The following is a 27,893-nucleotide window of genomic DNA, read 5'->3' as shown; positions in this document are numbered from 1 at the left end:
GCCTTTCCCGCTTTCCGGATGATGATGTACACGGCGTACAGACGACAGGACGAATCATCCGAGCTCTATGAAATCACGAGGGATGTATACATTATTTAAATGTACATTGCCATGCATTTTGTTTTGTTTTGAAATCATGAATATGACTGTGTTGGTCTGCGGATATATATTATGATTTTTTTTTTCACCAATAGACCGAATAGATATCTATCTAAATCTCATAGAATAAGAGAGGAATGCTCTCGCAAACAATTCGTTTCACACCTGCCCTTTATAATTATCTTTGTAATTCTCTGCCAAGTTCCTTGCGTGTGTGTGTGTGTATGTGTGTGTGTGTTTGGGGGGTGCAACATATATACATATAGAGGTTAAGGTATTCATTCATCTAATCATACAAGTATAGAATCCTGACAGCATTCACTTTTTACGCAGCCTTGCAGTTCATTTTATTCATCTTTCGGAAGAAAAAAAAATGGATCATGGTTTCTATATGGATCCACCACCTTTAACTCACTCACTAGAGACAATCCTGGCAGGGAGTGTTGCTAAACATAACGATAAACTCTTGATATCAGCATATGCCCCTAGTTGTAATCTGCAGACTTGAAATACAGTTGACATATATATGAAAGAAGCCATATTATGTACATATTTCCCGATACTGCACGCGCAGTGACATGCATTTCTGATTACTAGCTGTGCACTGAAAACCCGCATTACTGATTAATACTAATTATACTGCATTTTGTTGACGCCAAACTATGACCAGTACGTCCTTTCCGATTTGTTTTGCCACATCCGGTTGGGTTTATCCTTTTTTTCCCCTGACTCTATGTAGAAAGGCTTGACGCAACACAAAAACACAAAATGTAATGTTGCAAACGCACTATAAATACGAGAACTGAAGACCCATATGCTTGGTGTTTCCGCCAGCTTCTACGCGCGAAATCATACTGTTAGCAACCGTCTCCCAAGAGTGCTTTTGGTTCGCTCACATGTTTACTGGTTGTTGTTGGCTTTATTTTTCATGTTCTTTGTAATTCATCTGAAAACACATTAGAAGTTGTTGGAATTATCGTGTTATCTAGAAGCGGGGAGGAGGCACGGAGCGCACTTACCTGGTTTCTTCGAAGGGCGTGCCGTCGTCGTCTCCGGCGTTCTTCCGCCTCTTTCCTCGCCTTCCGCACTCGACTCCTGTATCAATCAGACAAGTACATTGGCTATCTTACGACATAGGTAACCATAGTAACGCACTACTATCCAAGGAGCTAATCTAAAAGAAGTGATCAGCTCATTTCGTTTCAGTCCTATATGGCCGCACAAGCGTTCATAAGTACGTGTAAATAATTATGTGGGCTTGGTTGCTGGGAGTTAACGGAGTTATTAAATCTTAATGTGGTGTGTGTGTGTGTGTGTGTGTTTTTTTTTAATCTATTTAAGATCAGACCACTCCTATGAACCTACGAAAGACAGGCACTACAAATACATTACATGTATTATGTATATGTATAATTATGACTCTAAAAGGACAGTGTACAAACTATCAAACCCGATTCAATATACACGTACACACCACAACCATCCAAACACATAATAATACACCGGGTGTTACATGTATAATACATAGACATTATTAATGCATGAAACAGTATCATGCATCTTTGATTTACAACTGTTGTGATTGTACTATTTTGTAACATATTTAGAATATATTATGTAAAGTCTTGTTTTTTTATTAACATTTTTCAAAAGTCATCTCAAGATAAAGCACAAAACAATATCATTTCATAAGTATGGTGGTCAACATTTCGTGGACAAACTCACCCGATTCGAAGCAGCAGTGCCGTGAAAGCAAAGCAGCCGATTACGATGGAGAGTGATGTGATGAGAACGACGTTGGCCCAGGACATGCCTACAGGACACAGAATGGGAGAATTTCATTTTTACAAAACCGATAGAATAAGATTAGCAGGACATCAAGAGGAGGGGAGGGGGAAGCGAAAAGAGAGGGAGAGAGTGTCAAGAGAGAAAAGGAGACTGCAAATGAGAAGCAGAACAGAGTAATAACAATTCTGAACTGTAAACCTGGATGACTGTCAAGTATCTAATTCCCACGTACCATGTGTACAGTTCATCTGATTTCAAAAAGTACTTTGGTACTTTTTTCTTTACGGACAATGTTCATCCACATCTACCTAATCACTCTCTCTTAATTATATCTGTATAGCTTATGTACATATATACATATATATATATATATATATATATATATATATATATATATACATCAGTCTGCCCGAAGATCGCCACAGCCATTTGACAGCGAGAAACCGCTGCGCTGCTCAGCCGGTAGCAGACAAGGCACAAAAACACAGGTACGCCTATATATATATATATATATATATATATATATATATATATATACATTAAAAAACAGTAATCGTTAAATTTGGATGAATTGCATGACTGTGTTTGAGTTCCACTCATTTAGAAGGGAAAATGATACCGCCCTCGACCACCGATGGCATAGCTACTCGTGTAGGTAATTGCGATGAGAAAGAAACAAAGAAAGAAAGAAAGAATGAATGAAAAAAAAAAGAAAGGTTGAGAGAAAAGGAAGGGAAAGATATAGAGATAGAATAAGAGGAGGAAAAGGAAGACAGAAAGAGAAAGAAGGAGAGAGAGAGAGAGAGAAGGATTGAGAGAGATTGTTCCAGCATCAGTCGATGCTTAACACTGCTTAATATGGGACGTTTTCATCCGCTGTGATATCCTCTGAAATGCTCAACGTATAGGGATGAAAGTGGAAATCTTAAAGGCATAATTTACCATTTGCAGATGAAAGCATTAGTGCTTTAAAATAATTCTAAAATGTGAGTTAGGGATAGAAACAACCACTGTCAAAATTTGAATCCTATAATGGATGTTAAGTGTTGTTAAATACACAAAATGTGAACAATAGTTATAATAAAAATGTTTCCAGACTAATATACAGTTACGGTTTATTGAGAAAAATCCTGATATCTCCTTATATTTTAGGTTTTATGGCAAATATTTCATATGGTAGGATGTTTTATGATACAACAGACCTACACATATGCATTAAATGTGATATCTTGAACATTTTTGAAATCACTGCTCCCAAAGGTAAACTGGACCTTTAACGGCAGGTGTTTCATAAAGCTCTTTGCAACCTACATGGCAACTTATCTCCCGCAATTTACTGTAAACCACTGCAAGACAGTCCAATCACTGAGATACGGAAAATGTTTCCTTTAAGAAAAAAAAATAGATAAAATATAGTAAACTAATACAATGATAGGAAAAACAAAAACACAAAAAACACATACAAAAAAAAAACAAACTTTCCATATTTGACTAGCGATAGTTTTGTCTGATCTGAATCACGCATAACCATTATGTATGAAATAAGGAAGGAAACTTGCTATACCCACAATAAGAGAGAGAGAGAGCAGAGCACATAGGTAGTCGTATGCAGGATAACTAGGACGGCTATTCCTGTTAGTTGAAGACGGAATATGATTATCAGCATGCGTTAAAAAAAGACAAAATAACTCAGTACCAGAATTCTTGTTTGAGCATTAACTGTCTGATAAGCTTCTTTTTTTCTGATGCACTAGAAGGTTACGGTTTTAGTTTTCAGTTTAGTTTATTTTCATATTAAAAAAAAAAATAAGATCGATACTATGTAACACCAAATACACAACATGCTGACACCACATCTAAAAAAAAAAAAAAAAAAAAAAATACATTGTATACAGTAAACGTTGTACATTGACGGTCATTGTGCCAATACATTGTGTGACTACTAGGTACAAGGCGGTACCAGGTACCAGGTACAACTGTCATATTTACTAGCTGCTTCGGTTTTTGTTTTTGTTTGTAACCTAGTGATGTGACAAGGAACCATAGATTCTCACTCGCATGAACGCGATATTGAAATATGAAGGGATTACAGTGATGATGGCATCTTGAGTACCGTCTATATTATGTACTCAAGGAAAATCGCCTAAGGGGATTCAAACAAAAGGCTGTGTTGTTAAACAAAACGATGCCATAAAGCATGAAAAAAGTACTAGTAGTGTTGAGTCTTGAAAATAGTTTGCAAAATAAAGTAATAATGTATACAACGGCTGAATATTCAGTACTAATTAATTGTTAAGGTGGAATTAAATACAAAAAAAAATATTGTTGAACATATTGTTCTAAACTATTCGACAAGCAAGCTTTTTGGACAACAGCAGTAGTATCGTCTCTTCTTATGTTATTAGAGTTGAAAGTTAAGAGTGTGCATAGGGTTTTTAAGAAATGAAAAGGGGACTCTTCAAAGCACACCTTATCACAGTGCTCTATAAAAAAGTGCCCAAGAAAAACTGCAATCTCCTATCAATCTCCTGTCTGTTTTATGCTCCCAAACTTTAGCACAATAAAGAAGATTTTCTCTTTGAGAAAGTATGAAAAACTCAAAACGGCTAGGTTGACCCATTTCACCTGTTTCCAGCCCTCACACAAAATCAACGCGTGCGACTTTTTGTTCGTTTTGTGATGCACGGTCACATATTGTTATATAACAACATAGACAATGTGTCTTTTGTGTGTTATTTATACAATTTAAGCATGTAGTAAATTTTGATTGATTATCTGTTAGAATGTTACTTTTCTGTTTATGTATTATCAAAATGTGTATGTATATGTATATTATTATATATGTATCTGTATTGTCAAACCATGTGAAAACTTAATTTCATTTTGGGACAATAAATCAAATCAAAAAAAAAAATTATTATTATTATTATTATTATTATCATTATTATTATTATAATAGTTATTATTATTATCATTATCATTCTTGATATTATTTTTGTTATTATCATTATCATACAAAATATGAATTAATGAGGAGAAAAATATATATTTTGGAGATAGACAAACAGAATCTTCATTTTCACAATTTTGAATCAATATGTTACTATAACGAGGTATACACAAAACCCAGGGCCTTGGAAGAAATGTCAATGTATGGGTCTCCATTCTACGTCATGGGAGCTTTCATGCATTACATTTCAGCTAAAACATTGGATTACTGCCAAACAAACGGTGAAGAATTAAGGCTTTGTCACACCCAAACAGAGTAAGGTGGTCGCGCCGTCATTTAGAAAGCAGTCCAGGGGATATCGGGGGTGATACAGCTGAGAAAAGGCTTTCATAAATTGTTTCATATCAAATTAAGATTGTTTTTACGTAACTGCATAAGGGAAACAAAGCCTATTTCCCCCCTGAAATGGTACTAATTGCCTCACTGAAAAATGTCGGCCATAGAACATGTAAAATGTATTTAGGGCAATAAGACTAAATAACTTTATTTGGCGTATAGTAATGGTTGCAATCCATTACTGAATCATAAACGAAATGATCGAGTGGAATAAGGAGTCGTTTTCTTGTTTCCCATTTTTCCCCTGTAGCAGAGAGATGGATTTCCCACAGGGTACTCCTCATAGCCGACAATAAATTCAAGATGCCTACCAGAGATTTGTATAATAAACAAATAACTCTCTTTTTGTCGTAAATGATTTATTACGGTTATCTGTATTCTAATGATTGCTCGTTCGACCACTTCTGTATTCATTTTCGACGAATTGATCCGCCAGGGACGACAAAATAAAGGACGCTCAGCACTGGATGACGTATGTTCGCTTTCCCGCCAAAATTGATACATCGCGTTCTTGTCACGTGTGATTCAATATTGATAAGCTGCTGGATTTTCGAGACTGGCTGGGTTTGACGGGAGATAATTCAAAGCACGTACGTTTTTTCGGACAGAGAAGCGGGATTGCTCCTCCAGTGGACATGGCAGACCTGTGACAGAGTAGAACCGTTAACAAGAGAAATCTCGGCGTGTGAAGACAGCTGGACGCCAAAATGAATGTAAAAGAACCCAACAAAATGAAAGATTCTGATTCCCGCTTACCGCTGTTTTGCCATCCAATAACGACTGTTAAACAATTCCGGTTTCATTGAGAGTCGACAATATGTACGCATGCGCGTCAAATAATTCAATAGAAAAAAATACATATGAAGATATCTATTGAATATATGTAAATCTTAGTGGCACACACGTACATACACACATCTTCACACATACACACACACACCCAGACACACACACTCACAGACCCACACAAACACACATTATTATGTTGGCAATATCTCTTATTCGTCAGTGAAGTGTAAAAAGTATACTTTACCTGGAAATGCCCCGTGGGATTAAGCAAAATGTCAACTCGAACTGATATCTGATTATAATAGTCGTTGCACGAAGTCACATACATATATTTTTAGACACGTTATGAATCTCCTCACAAGGGACATAATACGCACTGAAGGAATATAAAAACGCCTAATTTAATTTTAAACGAAAACTTTCTCCAAGATAAAGGAAGAGACAATGAGGGGTTCTCTCCTATCTTTTGACTATTTTTGGAACAGGGGGTGATTCAAACTGTAGAAAATTCAAAGAAGTGGCCGATACCCATCTGAAAACAGAATTCGAGGTGTGCAGAAAAGGTCGGACATTTGCAGAATCTTAGCAAAACGTACTTGCTTTAGGTTTATAGACGGTATAAACAAAATCACGTAAAACAGCCTCGACTGGCTTCGAGGAAAGGAAGTGGTAAGATTGACTTACACCCTTATGATGATATTGAATAATGTAACCGTAATTATTTTGCATAATGTTAGATTATTATATCATGCACTTTTTGGGGGTAAGTGTTTGAGTATGTTGGAGGGGAAAAAATGATTTAGCAGCACAAGAGAGAAGAATACAGTTGCTTGTTTTTGTTCATATTAATTTCGTTGTTAACATGGACTTGACATTGAATGAAATTCAAATAAAGAATATCATAAAACAAAACAAAAAATGTTCGTGTGTGCAAGATATCATATACATACCAGTTTTTTTTTTTTCAGATTAAAAATAAGACTGGCATTGTTAAATGCATTGTGCATTAAAGTGGTGCTACCTAAAAAAATTCCGATATATATTTCCCATAAGAGAGTCGGGGAGAGGTGAGGGAGGTGTTCGTTAAATGCAGGATGGGTTGTGAGAAGTGTTTATAATTATTACAAGGGGCCTCATATTGTCCGCGCTTCCTGCTCTCCACTGCAATTCAAATTGCATAAATGTCATAATCTTTATGAAAACAGGCTCTCTGGTGAGGAGGGAAATCATGTTAAAAAAGGTATGGGCAACTGTTATTTATCATGGAAACGAATGTAATTAGTCAAATCACGTTGAACTTCTTCTCCTCTGTAGTTCGTTGAATATCAGTGATTGCGTGGGCACCTACTCAACTGTATTAAACAAAATAATCAAATGACCTTGTAGTGCACTGAGTGTAACGTTTCTTAATTGATGGAACACCACATTGAAACACATGATTGTAATTCGTATAATGTTCAGTTCAGTTCAGTTCAGTTTTTATTTCTGCATTTCAAAATCGATACAAATCAACAAATCAACAAAATACTTACATAGTCATTTACACAGCTAATATTCGTAACGTTTGGATCTTACATACATTTTCTTTTCTTTTCAAATACGAATATCATATATGAAAGGAAGCAATAGGAAATGATAAAAATGAAATGCAGGGGACCATCATCATAAGCTAAGCTTGACGAGGAAGATGGCCCCAGGTAAAGAGATACATAAAGAAAATCTTGCCACTCACTGAGTGGGGAGTAATTCTGCGAAGGGCACAATAAAGAGATACATAAAGAAAATCTTGCCACTCACTGAGTGGGAAGTATTGTGTGAAGGACGTGCGGTGCAGTGCGGTGTGCATTGTGTTGGGATGAATCTTGGTTTGTACGTTGAGTGTTATTTTGTGTATCAGTGTGATGAGGTGAATGTTACTTCAGTTATGGCCGTGAACTCATTGTTTAGGGTGTTTGTTGACCAGGTGGTATGAATATTTAAATGTCAGAAGTATACTGGATTATAAGGGTGTTTTTTAGTTCTCGTTTGAAAATGTTCAACGACGTACATTGTTTTAAATTAGGGGGTAAAGAATTCCAAATATCTGGTCCATTATGTTTTAATGATTTTTGGGCTAAAATGATTTTGGGGTTTTCGAGATGGTAATCGGACGACTGACGTGTTGGATATGAATGAACGGTGGAATTTGGAGTGAAGAAACAGTCAAAAATTTTTGGAAGACAATTAAATGTATATTTATACATAAAAACAGCAGTTTGAAAGGTGTGAAGATCCTCAATTTTCAATGTTTTTTCCTCAATCCTCAATTTTCCTCAATCCTCAATCCTCAATTTTCAATGTTCAATGTCGCACAACATTGTAGAAAATACAAGCAATCTGTTGAAAAAAGCATTGGTAGACATCCACAATGCGCAGGCCTTGAACAGACACAGACATTAAGCGAAGGATAAGATTAAACACACACACACACACACACACAAACACGCACACACACACACGTACGCAAACACGCATACACACTCACACACCACGCACACACACACACAAACACACATACAAGTAAACTAGCATTTCATGGTGATGACGAACACAGGATGCGATAATTTTAGACCAAGAGTATTATGAAATTACGCAGCTCCATTTAGCCTTGGCATTTCAAGAATTCACTTTTTGTCATAAAATTTGACATATTTGCTGACAAATCATTAAGTTTAAAGAGAAAAAAAATGGAAATTCGTCCTTTAAAAGGTCTACGTCAGTGTGACTTATTCTATATCAACAATACTGCTGCCGGTAATTCCGGACGTATTTTCCTGCGTATATGGTACATCGAGTTTGAAGGACCCTAAAGGGAGAACAGGTGGATTAGAATGCAACTCTCCGAGTGATGACAAAATGGGAATAAAAGAGCAAATAGGATTACCAGGCATGCATTTCATCTGCTCCAACCTTTTAGCGAGGATACTGTCTATTTCAGGCGGGTATAATTACCAACATCTATGTCTTGTCATATCTTCTCCATTCCTGTCAGCGTGTTGTCACTTCAAAGTAATGTCCAGCAGACCCCCCCCCCCCCCAAAAAAAAAAGTCATTTCAGATTGAATTACATGATGTCCTTTCGTTTCCGCAGTCAGTTGCCTTGGAATAGTGATAATAAAATCTATAATCAGGAGAGCAAGATTACGCTTTATGTACCCAGGTGAAATTCATTAATTCTGTAACAATCCTTAGTTCCACCCCATCCGCCATTACAAGGCATCTCATTATCTTTACACCTGAAATAAGAATTTGAAAAAAAGAATATCATGGGTCCAAGATGGTGTGGATGGACAAGCATGCGCTATTTTGAGTCGAACTGGCCATCTTTCTTTGTTTGTTTTAAGAGACTGACACAGGACTGACCACCTTCGCAACCCAAAAGAATGCCTTGGTCCTCTGCCTTTGTTCGTTCGCTTCTTCGACCATGTCGACGACACGCTTCTACGGAGAACTTTTTTGTCCGATATGCTGCTACTAGGTCGTCTTCTTGTTGTTGTTGTTGTTGGTGGTGCAATGATGGTAGTTTCGTTTTGTTTTGTATGGTAGCTGTTTTCTTGTTTCTTTCTTTCTTTCTTTCTTTCTTTCTTTCTTTCTTTCTTTCTTTCTTTCTTTCTTTCTTTGGTTTGGTTTGGGTTGGTTTCTTACCGTAAGGTTAGCCACCTCCAATGAAGGATTGGTTTCTGGTAGAGATTCGCCCATTAGCTTATGTGCCAGAAACTGAACCATGTTTTTACCGTCAGCCTGATGTTTTTTTGTTTGTTTGTTTGTTTGTTCGTTCGTTTGTTTGTTTGTTTGTTTTAATGGTGAATGTGCCCTATTTCGAAGGTGCGACTTATATTGTATCCTTAAGGGCTTTAAGATATTCAAGATTTCAATGTTTGAAATGTTTAAATTCGTATGTAATTCATTATAAAGAGTGACAAATGAAAAGAAAGGTGCAGTTTTAGCTTATCCAAGGGGTGGCGCATCCGAATCTGGACTACGTAATTTTTGCATAATTCTTGAGGATTTTGAGATATTCAAGACGGCAGCCAAAAGATTGCCATATGTTTATTCATTATTGGTGAAAAATGCGTAAAATTAGATGGTTTTAACCTTGAAAAATGGACAGAACTTGGAGGGAGGGGATTCCTGACATGCTCTACAAGGATCCTCATTTCTCTTTGACCACTGAAGCAAATCAGGAGGGATTTTCTGTATGATTTGGATAATTTATAGTTTCATACCATGAAAGTGTATTAGGATTGACTTACTATGTTCAAATATGTCATTGCTGAGAGCCCCGTTGAATTTTAGTTTGTGTTTTTGTTGTGTGTTTGTTTGTTTGTTTTTTTTTGTGTGTTTTTTTTTGGGGGGGGGACATAGGGTATATATACATATATGTATTATTATATATAATTATTTCTATGAATTTTCTCTCTGCTCGCAGCCAATATCAAATGCACGCCAGACCTTCAGTAGGAAATTCACGGCGTTTGATTGAGCTGGGCATAGTTTGTGGGTGGCTTCATTCGGTATGGCCTCCCAGTGTGCGAGCAAGATTGACCGTGATTTGAATGCCTTGGGTATTTAAGTCTCAACACGCCATTGAGAAATCAAACACCGAGGACGTGGTAACCGAAGGACACCAAACACAACAACAACAATAAAAACAACAAAAATGCATCATTGCAGCAAAATGGCGATGACCGTGTACTAGCTCGTTCTGACCGGGATTAAAATGTGTCTTTTCATTACGCCAGGATACAAAACAAAACACAAGCTATATGCAGATACGTTGAGAATACAATAATTAGTAGATAAGCATCGTGAGATAGACAGATAGATTCGACTTGATTGTATTTAGTTTGAATTAATTCTGTGGTTTTTCAGACAAAGTAACATAAACACGTGCATTCCGTGGATACGTTATGAAAAAAATAAATATATAGGTATGATCTTACATAGTTAGATAAAGAGTATAGCTGAGTGGATTTCAAAAACAATATTATCAAAATCAGCCTGATAAAAAACAAACAAACAAACTACAATCGATAACAGAAAAACACAGGACTCCAACATCAAGCAACTGGTTGATCTTGATGGAAGCCTAATTAACACAACTGACATACCATATCATGAGAATCTACACATAAACATAGATACAGTCAAGAAGAGGGGGAATAGACAGACCGACAGAGGGAGAAAAATATAAGACAGAAAGAGACGGATAAAGACACTAAAGGTGATGGTTGGCGGATGTGAAACCACTCCCGAGCTTTGCAGGGCGGAGGAGGTCGCAACATAGTGCATGACATGGAGGAAACGTTGCCCAATGGAGAGACACCGGGAGACTGGTAGGACATGCACACAAACGTGAGCAAACACAACCTGAGACCGGTGTGAAATTTGCGAGTGATGTAAAAGAGCGCACGTGTAGCCTTCCGTGGCGAGCATCAGGTTTCGTCTGCGCAGACGTCGAACGTGCTCGCGCCGTTTTCCTCCCTTCGACCAATGCTTCGACATTGTTTACCAAGCAGGAGACACAAGAGCACGAGAGAGACAGACAGTGCCATAAAGGGAAGAGAAGTGAGTGATAACAAAAATACGATTTAGGGGGGAGAGATTGGGGGAGAAGACTGTGCAGAATTGACCCTTCGGATCGTTCGATCGAATAACATTTCGTCGCACGACATTGTCGTCTGTACTTGAAGTTAGTACTGACTGTAGATAGATAGCGGCTTCGATTTGCAAATGATTGCTATTTAAAGTGTGTGCAGTGCAACAGCACCATGTCCATTCTATGTCACGAAATGACACCAACACCTAATAAACAATGGTTCCTCGTGTGAAATGGGTGCTAAATATGTTTGATTATAATGTCTAAAGTTTTAATTTTGCAAAAGCGCAGCTAAGAATCAACACCATGCATATATTTATGAGGTGCATATTGTTTTGGATCTCGAAGCGACATTCAGATGAAACTATACCGCATTTTAATGATGGAATGATATTTTAGATATATTCTGACAGGAAAAAACAGATGGACTAAACTTGGGTACCAGAAAGTTCTCCAATATCTGTTAAACGTTGGAGAGGCTACCATGAGTTAATATGACGCCATTATACTGCATACTCTGACCACATATATTGTAATAGTTCTAGACTACAGGTGCAATCACGTAAACCTGTTTACAGAAACAAAATGTATCGGATACTTGTGAATATACAAATCATGGACGTGAAAGATCCCACTTCATTTATTCATCGCAAAGAGCAGGGTGTTTAACCCGTTGAAGTTGTCCCGACCAGGAGTTAAAGGGAAGATAAACCCCAAGAGCAATGTGGATTGAGTGAAAGCAGCAACATTAGTAGAACACATCAGTGAAAGTTTGAAGAAAATCGGACAATCGATGCAAAAGTTATGAATTTTTAAAGTTTTGGTGTTGGAACCGCTGGACGAGGAGACTACTAGAGGTTATGACGTATGAGTGGACAACAATACCAAGAAAATATAAAGAAAATTCTAAAAAAATCCATTTTTCATGAAAATTACAAATTCCATCAACTTGATATTGACATATGTTAGGGGTAGCAATTATTCCCCTTGCTTTCTGAAAGAGGTTGGTCCATTGCTCTTTCATAATTCTAGAAAAGTGAATTTTTGTTGAATTTCCTTTATATATTTTCTTTGTATTGTTGTCCACTCATACGTCATATCCTCTAGTAGTCTCCTCATCCAGCGGTTTCAACACCAAAACTTTAAAAATTCATAACTTTTGCATCGATTGTCCGATTTTCCTCAAACTTTCACTGATGTGTTCTACTAATGTTGCTACTTTCACTCAATCCACATTGCTTTTTGGGTTTACCTTCCCTTTAAACTCCTTGTCCCGCCTTACATCCAGCTGGACCCCATGGAAGACAAGCTATTGCAACTGAACGTGGGCTATCCAGCCATCTTCTTTATAGATAGATGGAGATGTAACAAATGACTACCGCTGCATGAAAGTCACTGGAAGTCACTTAACATTTTTTTCACATCTTCCAGTTTGTTTGTTGTTTTTTTTTCTCTCTCTCTCTCTTTGTCTGAAGCCCTCTTTTCCTGATTCTCTCCACCACTATCATTTATCCCCGCAACCAGGGACCACGAGTGGCGGTGGGCTAAAAAGCATGAATTTAAAGGCCATCAGATTATGAAGATCCTTCCATTGGTTTAACTGCTAATCGACATGACGCAGAACTTTGCCCTTGGGACTGAACACGCAGTACCCATACATTAAGCTAATCCTTGCCTCCTCGCCCCCCCCCCCCACCCTCTCTCTCTCTCTCTCTCTCTCTGCTTTGCGTGAGTAAATATGGCCACTCTCCGTCGTCCCTGCTTTAAGTGGAACAAGTGCGATCGCATTGACTAATTATCTTTTACATAGGCATATCCCACGTAAGTAGAGCAAAACAATGGAATGACACCAATCTCGACGCTTCCTTTATTATTCATTTCATTATATTCATGGCCTTTCTCCCTGTGGAGCAGCAGCAACAGGTTGATAACGAATCCCGTGTGCATTTGGTATATAGGTAGGTGGGACATCCAAGGGGAGCTCTGGCGCCAATTTGGCGCCACGTCATTAAAAGTGTGGCGCGCAGTGTGTGGCGCCAATTCCATACGCTCCTGTCGATCCCTGTGAAACACGCTAGAGAAGGAAATTGTGGTTGCTGCTGCGCTGTGCTAATGTCCACGCCGCTTAACGGCCCCGGTCTTTCTTTTTCTCTCCCTCTGTCTCTGGACTGACTCGGGTCCAATCATTCCTAAATGCTGATTACTGTTGTGAATGGTGACCATTTACCTCACTTAATTGCGAATGGACGGGTGTGTTGTTTCCATTGTCAGGCACGTGGATAATTGGTTCTAACTGTCCCAACTGTGAAGACGATAACAATACAATCATTTACGAACATGACACGCATTCTTATCCCGGTGCGAGATTCTAGTTACCAGTTCTCCATTGCTTTAAAGTGGGTCTTTTGTCAATATTTGTAGGATTTTCTAGGTAATTTCCATAACGCCTTTAGAGATCTTCTTTGTAAGACGTAATTCTTTAAGTGAATCAGGCAAATGAAGGATTGATATTAAAATCGTTTTCTATGATGATGGTCTAAAAGAAAATTATCAATCACAGAAATATCGGTTACAATATTTTTCTCGAGTCAGCATGGACCAAGAATGCGTTGAAACCAAAACCACCTGATTTCGAGAATACGGTGGATATATCGGTGATGTCATGTATCGGTGCGGATACACACAGTCTCTAGACAAGAAATAGCATTCTGTATGAATATTCATGAGGTATCAACAGTTGACGCGATAAGCTTGAGAATTATTGATTCATTATGAGCCTCTGACTTTATTTACCCATTAAGGGGTAAACACATATTAGCTAGTCAAATCAAACAACCCAGTTCATGCAGCAGCTATGATTAGCAAAAGTTATCATTAGACTACAATGTAAGGGAGCTGTTAAAAAAAAAGTCATCTTCCATTTATATACTCAAGGATTATTGTGTCTAGCCTTCCTTTCCATTCCATTATGACGTTAATTTATGAAGTGCACCTTTTGAATCACTTCCATTTGTTGCAACTTTGGGCAAACAGATGGGTTTCACATTTTAAAGGTGTATTGCGGCACAAGTCAAGTAAATGCCCATCCTATAGGTTATCCTATCAGCAATCTCGATAAGTGAGCTCGACTTTGTAACAGCAGATGGTTTTGCTGTTCTAATATGTACAATGTATATACTAATATATATATATATATATATATATATATATATATATTTCTAAATCAAATATCAGTGTTTGCGGATTTTATTTTGTTTTGTTTTGTTTTGTTTGCTTTGTTTTGTTTCATGTCATTTCAACAGTCTGGTTCATTAATGTACATGTATCAAAATTTGTCAGTAACTTTCTCCGGAGCTCACCCAATAACGATCAACGAAATTTAATCTGTTCCAGTTTAATTTAATACTTGGCATCCACATTGCATGCATCACTTGTTGTTACGTCGGGCAACCTCGAGCAAGATTTTTTGGTTGTCAGGGGCAACCCGTCTATAGAGTAAGGCACTCACAACATTTAATGTGACTTCACTTGGTTTCAACAGTAGCAGCGCTTGATTTCGCTTACCCGAAAGCTGTCTATTGGCGAAGTCCTCTCGTGAAGATGCAATATCAGAAAATCAATGTGAGACGAAAGTCTTGCGCGGTGACGGAGGTATGAGATTTGAAAAATATTTTCTATTCATTATGTGTGGTTTATTACATAAGGTGACAAAAACTGTATTGAGCCTCAGGCGGAGTGCGAATCTTCTGTGAAAGGAGAGGAATAATATCATACATATATGAATACTAGTACAGTATAATTAGATAGATATTGATAGATAGATAGATAGATCGATAGATAGATAGATAGATAGATAGATAGATAGATACTGCTGTAAAAGTGGAAATTTTCGCGGTGTTTAAATTTTCGCGCATTTCGCGCAACCAGAAACTAGCGCGAAAATAAAAGCACGCGAATATTTTTGCTTGCCATATGTTCCAGTAGTTGATGTCTTGATTCCACGGAATTAAAAACACGAGAAACTCTTCTAAACCCGCCGAGCGCGAAAAATTAGTCGCGCGAAAATATCCACTTTTACAGCTAGATTGGTGGATAGATAGATACATGCAGATAGATAGATAAGGGGGAAATGCATCTAATTTTTTTTTTTTTTTTTTGTCGGTGTTTTATTTTCAGATATTTTCTTCTTCTGGCGGTAAATTCTTTTTGGATAGCGTGCTTCCGCGTCCACTAACATTTCTTTTTTTTTTTCCAGTACAAGATTAGACGTGTCTTTGGTTTGATTTGATTTGATTTGATTTGATTTGATTTGATTTGATTTATTCATTCTCCGTATGGTATCACTTACAATTTTTTTCAACATAATCAAACATAATGATATACAAATATGAAACTCATGTCCAATTAATTACACATGAATGAATTAATGAATTACACAAATCCAATGAAAATTGGAATTTGAAGCGAAAAAGTCGGCAAATATGGCATTCTTATTTTTAGACGAATTTGATCTCTGTAGTTGCATCATTTCAATCCCCCCCCCCCAAAAAAAAAAAGAAAGAAAGAAAGAAGCAAAATGTTTTGATACATTTCATTTCATTTCAATTCATTTTCATATTTCTCAATGGTAAAGTCGTCAAAATTTAAAATAACAAAATAGAATGATGCATGATATCCAGCTTGGATGTACAATACAACATTACAAACATATACGAAGGTCAATCCTTCAATATTACTGAATGTAAACAAAAATGCCACAGAAATACGATGGAATCTACTTTAAAGTACATGAAACCTACTGAAAATACACTCTATTTGGATAAGTGTGTGTGGCGTATGTATGTATGTATGTGAAGTGTGTGTGTGTGGCCTATGTGTGTGTGTGTGTGTGTGTGGTGTCTGATAGTTTATAATGTACATAATTATTTCAATATCAAAGTCCGTCATCATTGTCATGTAACATGAAAATCTCAAGCAGGTTGCAGTCTGAGCATGCTGAGAGGACTGGGATCCTTATTTTGAGCGGTAGTCAAACTCTGAGTCAAGAATGGAATTTTCCACACTTAACGCCCTCATACCCGTCTTAAGGTCACACTCATTACTATCTATTCTTATAGCCCCCTATGAATTTATATGCTCGCCTCATAACTCCTGGTTATTAATGGTGATCCCCAATATATGACCGCAGTGAAAACGTAGATGAGAGTTTCTGGCGGGCATTTAATTACTCCTGGTCTGTGGATGTTAGGTGATTTCCAATCCTATCCAGTGCGGGTTCCGTGCCTTGGCCAATGGGAAATGTTGTTTGTGTTGTTGTTGTTTTATGAATTGCAGTGATGTCTATAAACTATATGCGACTAATAATGGATTCAATGGAAGACTACAGTGTCAAGTATTCGCCAGTCTATGCTATGATGTATAGACAATAACAAAACTTTAGATTGTTGTTAATTACTATTTCCTAAAAATTACAACCCAAATTGCTAGAGTTGTTGTAGTTATTAAATGCGATGAGTGATCACTATTAATGGCAACCTATACGTTGATAAAACGTTGACTTTCAAAATTGTGAATTAGTTCGATTTTGTGTCTGTCATAAATTAAACATCAAATCAGAATGAGAAGTTGCATTGGGGAATTTTTCCCCTTTGGAATTAGGTTTCAGTAGTAATAATGATGAGAATCCAGGAATCTAAGACAGTTGCATTATGTTTTCATATAGCAAAATCGAAACAAATCTCATGAAGCTATTTGAAGCTATAACTGAAGTGAGTCTTAAAGGAGGACCTTCTCGAAGTCAATAGAGTACCAAAGTGTGATGTCAGAGCCATTCATCTCCATGGAAACTGGTTCGAGACAACGTCTCTGGCCCGCGCAATTCTACGCGCGTAACTGGTTCAAACCCCAAGCTTTTACAAAAGAATGTGACATAATCACTTCGCTACTCTATTTGGATTTTTCTACCTCCTTCAAAACAGCTTATGTCGTGGGGGATGTTTAGGAACATGAGAGTCATCACTGATATTCAAATAGAATCATAAAAAAGATGTTATTATGACATGACAAGATCTTAAAATTTGAAAAAAAAATCCTGTAAGTATAACACAACGGAGGAAATCTACCTTTAACCCATTAAAGCCCGGGGGGGGGGGGGGGGGGTGGCTTACATCCTTTACTTGACTTCAACCAAATTTGGTAACTTCTCCTAAAATCTTATTGCGCACATTTTGATGTATAATTTAGCTATGTCCGATAATGCAGCTTGCCATGGCAACCGTAAACTGACAACCATGTTCGTCAGATTTTGCATGATTTTCTGTTCCAATTCAGTTAACAATATAATGGATGATATGGAGGGGGGGGGGGCGGGTTCTTGGCTGTAATTTGGACCCTAAGGGTGAAGTAATTATGGTTATGAATTACCCTGAAATGGTCTTCTTATTATTTCCTTTACTTTCTATAACATAGGCATCAAACAATGAATATAATAGAAATAATCGAAAATAAAGCATTTTCCAAAAACTACCCTTTTATTTTGTGTTATCTTCACACAAGCTTTGCCTGTAATATTATTTGTTTATCATGTTATCATTCTGCAAGCTCAAAATTTCAATATTTTGGAAATATGAAATGAGATACCAATTATGTATCCATTCCAAGCAATACATCATAGGTTTTATATATTTCTTTATATTGTAATGAATAGTGTCCCCATATGTTGACCTTGAGGAATTTCAACCATAATAAATAGTGAAGGTTGACTTGGTTTTCCTTTGTTGTAAATATGAAAATGATTGATATAAAGTAAAACAATATACTGGGGATAAAGAAATAAAAAGAAAAACATGATTTTAGCGTATTTCCTATCCATTTTTTATATTTTGGTAAATAGCGCCCTCAGTGGATGACCTTAAGAAATGTCAAATGTTGGGTCATGTAGAGTATGAGTTGCTCTACCCATGTGCCAAATATGACGGTCATACATCATATAACAAGGAAAAGTAGAAATTACGCGGTGCGTAATATATGTCCCCGCCGGAAGTAGCATTTTGTAACAAAATGTGCAATATAGGTAAAAAATCAAGGTCAAAGGTCAAAGAAGTCAAAGGTCAAAATTCGTGTAGAAGTTTTGAAGCCCTCACCCGTGCCATCACATAAAGCAAATGGAATCGAAATTGGGTTAGAAATGGCGAAGGAGTAGCATTTTGTAGCCAATGTACAATATCGGTCAAAAGTCAAGGTCAAAGGTCAAAGAAGACAAAGGTCAAAATTCTGTGTAGAAGTTTTGAAGCCCTCACCTAGTGCCATCACATAAAGCAAACGGAATCGAAATCGGGTTAGAAATGGCGAAGGAGTAGCATTTTGTAGCAAAATGTACAATATAGGTCAAAGGTCAAGGTCAAATGTCACAACTGAAATTCTGTGTAGAAGTTTCAAAGCTCCCATGTAGTGCTATCATATAAAGCAAACAGAATCAAAATTGGCTCGTAAATGACAGAGAAGTAGCAAATTGAAGATTTTGATCACACACGACGGACACACGGACGCACGACACACACACGTACGGAGCCCGTTTCATAGACCCTGCTCGAACTCGTTCGGCGGGGACAATAATAATGCAATATAGCTCCCTTGTGTGGAGGAGAGATACTACACCATTCCGCTCTTAGATAATTTTATTACTAAATGACAAATCATAAACACTTTCATTTAGTTGGTTCTAAATTTTGTCCTTAACCTTCTTATCGCCTTTTCGATTGAAACTTCCAAACATTTCCATAAAGCAAACAGAATCAAAATTGGCTCATAAATGACAGAGAAGTAGCAAATTGAACATTTTGATCACACATGGACGCACACACGGACGGACGGACGCGCGGACGGACGCACGGACACACACACGTTCGGAGCCCGTTTCAAAGTCCCCTGCTCGAACTCGTTCGGCGGGGACAATAAAGAAGTTGTATAAGGGGGTCTGGAAGTGGTCAAAATAGCTTGGGCTTTATAGGGTTAAAGAAGTTTGTATACAAAGTACTTGGCATACCGCAAAGATCCATGCATCGCAGACGACTGACAAACTGACAAGGCATTTCCTTTTTGTATGTATGTACAGTATGTATGTATCTCTCTCTCTCTCTCTGTTTTTTTTTTCCCTTTCTGTCTTCTATTTTGAATATTTCCTTTTCCTTTGAAACGCCTCCTTCTTTGTCCACTGACGTTTTTCTCAAACAAGGACAGACATGTTTTTGAAGTGAAAACGCCGGAAAATAATTACAGTATTCTTCACGTTCTTGAGTGTCACCTCTGAAATCGCATGGTCGCATTCTATTTTATGTGCTCTGACAACTATCAAAGCTCATGTTTCAAACGCAGGCTAATTTGAAGTAAAAGGACATAAATTACAATCGACTTTTGTGTCACATACATGATATCACTGCAATCGATCGTCTGCTATGGGCACTGCTATTCAAATTAATGGGCATTCTATAACCCGAGGTCAAATCAGATAGAGGAACAATTGCATCGCAGCCGTACTTGCAGTTTAAGTCTTGGCATGATACATAATCACAATGTCTTCATCCATCAAGCTCCCCGTACTTCCGCAGCTGTTTATGATACATACATCGCTCAAGGGAATGGCTGCAGACGACAGATTTAGACGCTTTACATTGATTTGGTTCAAGAGAGTGTATTGACACACGTTCTATTCTTAGCGCACACAAAGCGCGCGTCGACGGAAAATAACCCGCTCCTTTGCATGTACAGCGACGGCTTCCCTCTTACATGTCACAGCCAGTCCCGGTGAAAGGAGAAATTTTGCCTCAAAGTTCTGATGTTTTTTTTTTTTTTTTTTTTTTTCAGATTGCCAGAAATCATAGCAGGAACGTCAACAGTTGATATCGAGTGTTACCTTTCTCTGTAGGAAAGGCGCACATAGTTTGCTGGTCAGTGTTTTGATAAAGATGATGTGTTTCAGAGACTTTCTCTCTTAAAAGGCCGGAAAGCTTGATTGCATTCTCTTGAGAAAAAGCGTCACCACTGAGTTGTTACGCGACTATGAGAGAAAGTGATTATCTCCTCCAGCTTGATTGACTTAAATTTGATGTATACAGGTTAATGATTGTGATGATAAGCAATATGTGTGATGTAGGTTTATATGTACAAGATGTATGATACTTATATCACCAGTGTGCAGCATCGATGTACCATTCATGCACTCACAATTTGTCATTCATTTCATATAAAGAAATAATAAAGATCTCACATTTCAGCTGCCTTGATATATAAAACTTGCCATGTGCAATGATGTACCTACCCCAAAATTATATAAAAAAAAAAGAAAAGGAGCAAGTGTTAACTCTAATATATTTTTGTATTGGAACATATGAATATTCATAAGGACTGGTCAAGAAATATTTTCTAAGAAAAAATGTGAAATTTCAAAATGTAGTATTTTTCTTATTTCTTGTCCGATTTTTGTCATTTTTGTATCGTTGTAGGGAATATTTTTTCTCTTACTTTTGAAGTTTGTTTATTTTTGGGATGGATTTCCTTTTTAAAGAAAACACTGTCTTTGGAGATGTTACCATCTGTATTTGTATATTAATAGTTGTACACACGCATGCGTGGTTACTCCCTGCATTCAGCTAGCTATGCAACATTGATATGCAACTTTTCACATCAAAATAAACGTGTGAGTTGATGCCGTATCACTGTTTACATGTATACCTACGGCGTGTATACACATTTTGTAATCTGTCTTTAATTCATGTGTAATCTTTGTATTCCTCAGGGTTGTTTTTTTTTTTTATGTGAGATTGGAGAATAAGTAAACAAACAAACATACAAATATACAAACACATGTAATGTGTAAATATAAATGATATTCTAATAATATATAACATACATAGACCTATCACTAATTATTTATGCAAATGCATGATATATTTTATATTCAGATTTACACGTGGTAAGGTTTGGCTTTCAGCAAATGGAAACGATTATAGTACACTGTATTCATATGATATGGTTATATAAAAGAGACGTTGGGGTAATCATAAACCTAGAGAGACGTCAAGGATAGTTTGCAAGTGAGTGAGTGAGTGAGGAAGAGAGTGTGCGTGTGTGTGCCCCTACCAGGCACCGTTAGTCTCAAGTTGTGTATGTTTATGCATTATCCATCTCTCTCCCTTTACTTGTCTCGTACAGTCTCTATTCTTGCTGAATATGCTCGCAAAAAGCCGCATCCCAATGAGGGAAAGCTAAAGAAAGAAAAAAAAAAAAAAACCGCCAAAATCCTCCGAGTGACATTTTAAATGTCACGTCTATTCATATTCGTACATGAAAGGAAGTACAAAGAGTGAGCGCACTTCCTTTAATCTCTCTCCCTCTCTCTCTCTCTCCCTCCTCCCCCCCCCCCCCTCTCTCTCTCTCTCTCTCTCTCTCTCTCTTCATGTGAATGAAATGAAACTGAGCGGAAAAGTATAAAAAAAAAATACTTGTTTACGGTAATATTTTAAGTACCTCGACAGCTATTGTGCAGTCCCACATTCATGTGGATTATTAAGTGATCTGAAGAATGTCTTCGGTAGGGACGGAGCCATTATTTCAACGTTCTAGCAGTATGTCAAGAGATACATCTGATTTCATATTGTTGTGCGATATAGACTGGTACATTCTTTTTCGTTTGCTTAATTAGAATTATTACCCAATCTGGCTTCAAAGAACGTGAATGAATGCAGAGGATGCACGGGCGTTAGGCCTATATGTTACCCTGCATCACAAAACCAACAAAAAGTCGCCACACATGGATTTTTAGTTAAGGGCAGATTCTGAAAGAGCAGACTCTAAGCTTTAAAATGATGTTTAACTTAATTCAAATCGACTCTCTTAACCTATGTAAATATTGGAAAGAAAGCTCACACTCTTAAAACGTGTAAACTGAGAAAAGCGGTTCTGAAGTAAAGGGTCTATTCAAGCACTTAATCTTTATCAAGCCGCGCTAGCCGTGCGATGAATGGGACAAAAAAGAGGATGTTAACGACCGGAGCAATAACAATGAAGGGATTGCAGATTAAGCTGAAACTAAGCATGCTTTATTGGCACATTCTATTCATGATCAATGCCAGCTTTCAAAGCAGCAGCATCATCATTTCTAAAGTTATTAGAGGTGAAAGTGAAGAGTGTGTACAGGGTTTCTAAGAAATGAAAAGGGGATTCTATGAGACACATCTAATCACACTATTCTACAAAAAAAAAAGTGTTGAGAAAAACTGCTAAAAACACGGTTTCCTGTTTGTTTTACGATTCCAAAATTTAACATAATATAGAAGGAGACTTGCTCTTTCAGAAAATGTAAAATACTCAAGATTGGCAAGGTTGACCCATTTCACCTATTTTCAGTCCTCACACAAAATCACTGTGTGCGACTTTTTGTTCGTTTTGTGATGCATGGTCACATATATGATATGTTCAAATAAGATGGGCAAGATTGTCGCCGTGATGGAAACAGGCGAGAGAGAAAGAGACAGAGAGATAAAAATTGTGTGGGAGCATTTTGCAAACAGTAAATATGACTTGTAAAAGGCTTAATCATTTTCCCATCACAACCACACTATTAAAACAAGTTCAACTGTGCACATTACTACAGCAGCGTATAAACCCTACATCATCTTTGATCCAAGTACGTCTAAACGAAATGAATGATTATAGAACATTGTGTCGATTTAGCCCATACGAAGAGAAAGGTAGCTAGCAATACTCTGATCTTCATTTCTCTATAAAGACACAACTGCCAAGTTAATACATAGGGTTAACTAATACGCTCACAAAAGAAAAGTCGGTTTAAGTTAGAACAACAAGACTAGTGAGGGCTGACAAGGTAGGCCTATATCGTACCAGTTATCTGTAAGTTTTAGAAAGAAGCGTTGCATGCAGAAATCCAGGATAGTGTCTGTCGTCTGTAACAACTGCCTTTATCATTCCTTTGCTCGTGTTTGTACGTTTATTTGATTGCCTTTTTTTTTTCGCCGCATGAAATGAAAATATTGGTCAAATTGAATGAATATTTTCACGCATGTATTGACTCTGTCTCTCGCTATATTAAAGCGACACCGTATGGGATGTCAGGGTGAAACGTACATAACAACCGCCGCTAATTCTATTTACCGTAACCTCAGGATTGATTTGATTACTGTCGTTTTCATTAGACGAGACGTTTGAAACGTCTCGAAAAGGAACTATCTGCATTGTCTTCGTGCGTACTGCTGGTAAAGCAGTTGTCGTGCATGCATTCGCAGCCTTTATTTTATGTGCTACTAAAGTACTTATAATTGCTAAACACACAACCATTGCATGCATTATTCAAGGAAAACGAAATGGTGGTTAGCGAAAGGCACCTTGTTTTCCGAAGGGTGTGTTATTGATTCAAGAAGGATTTACCTGTATTCGTGTCACCCGCTGCCTGTTCTGGTGTTCCCACATCACTCAGGTTACCCGTTCGCGTCTCATTGGTAACCAATGACGTCACCAGTGACGTAATAATAGCCGGATTTCCATCCTGCGTGGAATTTGCAAATCCCGACACGGTCGACGTTTCGTTGTGGAGGTAGAATTCCGTGTCGTTCGTTTGCCCGAGAGCCAGCGGCGTAGGGTGAGGAGGCAGGGGATGGGATCCATTTAGGGAGGGTGCGCCGGGCAGATGGGTGTGGCTGGGTGTGGTTGGGAAGGGCGTGGTGGTGTTAAGGTACATTGGCGGTAGCAGCGATGCGTCCGAATGCGAAGACTTTTTGACTGGCTTCGTAGACGGAAGTGCCGGGTGCGTGTCAGTCAGTGCGGTCACGGCAGACGTCAGCGACATGCTTTCGAACAACCCATCCTCAAAATATGACACTAGAACAGGGGCAACGCAGATCACTATTGTAAAGATCCCCGGACTGTAATCCCAGTCACACGCGACCAAAACTGTCAAAACTTGTTGTTTGCCTTTCCACGCTCCTGGCGAAGTGGTGAGCGGAAACTTGGAGTAGAGCACAGTAGGCTTATGCAGAGGCACGTGGAAAATTCTGCTTGCACGTTGTGAAGCCCTGTTTGCACGTTCCATGTCCACATCAAGTGAAGATGTGAAGAAGCTCAAACATGTGTCCAGTCCTCTGGAGTACTTGATAGTCCATCTTCCAAATCGCATGTCCGTACTGCAGGCCGATCAAGTCATACAACTCTAATGGCTGTATCTCTCGTGTCCTGGAAATTTTCCTTTTCGTTCCTCAACAGGTATTTTGCTATTTTTGTTGTTGCTTTTTCTTTTAAATCTCCCAGTGTTTCACCTTCTTCCATAGATCGCAGCACGTGGTGGAGGTAGTACGTAAACAATTTCCGAACAACATTGTTAAATGCAAGATTCAAACTGAACTGACATCATCCTTGAAAGCGTCCTGCCAATCCAATGGGTAAATGCAATATACCCTGCGCCTAAAAATAACGGGGCTTTTTTCGCAGCTCATGCCATTTCAACGCGCTGCTATCAAGCAGATTACTAATGGTTTGTTATTTCACCTCGAAGTTTGAAACGAGGGGAAAGGGAGGGTGGACGTACGACGTGCCATGCGACAGAAGAGATGGCGTCGGTCTGGGCGCTACGAGAGCTTGTTGATCTTATTCCGCCAATGTGCAGCAGCAATTATGAGAAAGTGTGCCGCGCGTGAGATTTTACGCCGACTGCTCGCCCGACGTGCTTGTCACCCGAAGTGCCACGGACGCTGAACTCGTCCGTCTGCGATTCGCCGACCGTCACTTATTCCAACGCGCGCGAAACGGGGCGACGCGCGGATGAATAAAGCTTCGGTGCGATATATGGAGACTCGAAAGTAGCAATCAATGTGCGAACAGAAATCTTTCTTCGGGAATGCGAAACTGATATTCTAATTTTGCTTCAATATTACATGTTTAACAAAGACATGATTACATTTTCCTGTACAGAAGAAAATGAATAAATTGCTTTGAGGAGACGGCAGAATTTAATGAGAGCCATAAAAATACACTAAAAAAAGTTGAGAGATGATTCGGTTTCACCATTTGTTCACGTTATCGTTCTGATGGCACTAGAATATTTTTCCAAAGATGACAGTGATCGCCGTCTTCACAGGGATAGATGCTGTCCTTATAGAATCGCAGACAGTCGCGTGCAGCATTGCTTCAGCCAAATATTAGCTGAATTTACAATTAAATAAAATGAAATAATCGGAGGAGAAAAAAAAAAACACAAACAAACTTCAGAACGAAGAGAAGATGATACCGAGGCAAATGCTTGAAAGTGAGTATGGTCAGCATTGTAATTACTGACATTCTTCGCGGCGGGGGGAGTTGTATGAAAAGATATGCACAATGGTTTCCGCTCTTTCCTCTGCTGCTTCGTCAAATTGCGTACAATCAGCGACTCTTGATGATGGTGACACATCCAAGCACAGATAAGTTCGAGTAGCGACGGTATAGAAAAGGTCATGATTTACGTCTGTAGAGGCTCTTTTCATTTTTTTCTTTTTTTTTCATATCTTTTTTATCGTGTATGTTTATATGTATGTGTGCGTGTGTGTGTGTGTGTGTGTGTGTCTGCATGTGTGTAAGTAAGTATATATTCATACATATATATAAATATATAAATATATATATATACATATACATATATGTGTATATATATATATAATAGATATATATATATATATATTATATATGTTTATACATACATAATGATTATGCATATACAATATTCTCTCCCACATGTCGTCTCCATCGAGAAGAAATTATACAAGAGGCCTTGTGAATTCCCGCTTTTTTTCCTCATCCCCTTCATTTCTATGCAACACAGCTGGCATAATTCATGACGATAATCGTTGTGGCGCTTCACCCCAGGACAAAGTAATGACCATGATATCATTGGCGGGGTATAATGACCAAAAAAAGGTTTTCTGAACCTAAGAGTGCATTCTGCTGGGGGGGGGGGGGGGGGAGGCACTGGAGGAACCAATGCCATGTACTTTCATTCGCGTGAAATTCCTACCATCCCCCCCCCCCGTATCTTATGCCTTGTATTGTTACAGGCTGTCGAACTCTGATATATCCTTACCCATACCAAAGTTTTCACACACGATTATACATAGTAGCACATATTATGATACCTTGACATAATTATATGAATATATAGTATATCTAAGTTATCATTCCGTTTTATAGATAATGTGCATATTTATACACATTTTATGGGGGGGGGGGGTTTCCAATAAAGGGGTGATGAAAGCAAAATCAGAATCATATTCTGTTGATAAGGTTTAACGACTTGTAACAATCATTATGAACGCTATTATCATAAATCATAATGATCAGATTTTAAAGGGAAGGTAAACCCAAAGAGCAATGTGGATTGAGTGAAAGCAGCAACATTAGTAGAACACATCAGTAAAAGTTTGAGAAAAATCGGACAATCGATGCAAAAGTTATGCATTTTTAAAGTTTTGGTGTTGGAACCGCTGGATGAGGAGACTACTAGAGGATATGACGTATGAGTGGACAACAATACAAAGAAAATACTAGAGATTGTAATTTGTCATCACTGACAAATTAAGGTGATCCGATTTTTTTTTTTTTAATCAATGATTCAAGTCCTGATCGCAATAGGCATGACCATGCAGGTTTCATCTGTGTTCAGAGACATTGGCCGTGTGATGTTTGGATTCTCATTTAGAAAAGGGAGTCATATCTGCCATCTTTGGTACCAAATCTGTATACACTATAACGAAGATACAGCAACAAGTACATATGACCTTTGACCCCACTTTGCACAACCTAGATGGCATCTGAGCAGAAAGTGGTTATTTTGTGAAATGATTCTTGTAACATGATCTTTGCGTGTGCAAAATATGGGAAAGATAAGACATGTATTCACCAAGATACAGGATGAAACATTTGTGACCTTTGACCCTAATTTACATACCCAAGATGTTGTCCGATCAAGTAGTTGTTATTTTATGAAATATTGTACGTGACATGAACTAAACATGTGCAAAATATGGTGGTGATAGGGGCTGTTTTTCTTGAGTTATTGCAAAGAAAGTGGCAGAAACATAGAAATATCTCAATACATCGAAGATAGCTTTAGTTTCAACCAAGTATTTTAACATGATCCTGACATCATATGAAAAAACAAAGGGCACGTAACGATAGCGCAAAATCTCAGTTACA

The 27,893-nt window shown here is 37.9% G+C and overlaps 1 protein-coding gene across 1 annotated transcript in view; it reads right to left on the bottom strand.

The window, feature by feature from the left end:
• The window catches only part of LOC140238552 (uncharacterized), a 43,472-nt gene extending 18,626 nt beyond the window's left edge, over nt 1-24,846 (bottom strand). The window contains exons 1-4 of the mRNA XM_072318454.1: nt 24,117-24,846; nt 22,369-22,377; nt 1,825-1,912; nt 1,119-1,194 (exon numbers count right to left, since the gene is read on the bottom strand). Of these exons, the coding sequence (XP_072174555.1) occupies nt 1,119-1,194; nt 1,825-1,912; nt 22,369-22,377; nt 24,117-24,846 (903 nt within the window). The remainder of the gene's footprint in view (nt 1-1,118; nt 1,195-1,824; nt 1,913-22,368; nt 22,378-24,116) is intronic.
• Between the last annotated feature and the right edge of the window lie 3,047 nt (nt 24,847-27,893).

This window comes from Diadema setosum, chromosome 15 (assembly GCF_964275005.1).
Source record: "Diadema setosum chromosome 15, eeDiaSeto1, whole genome shotgun sequence".
Taxonomy (NCBI): Eukaryota; Metazoa; Echinodermata; class Echinoidea; order Diadematoida; family Diadematidae; genus Diadema; species Diadema setosum.
Note: the sequence above shows the minus strand (reverse complement) of the source record. Positions and strands in the feature narration are given on the sequence as shown.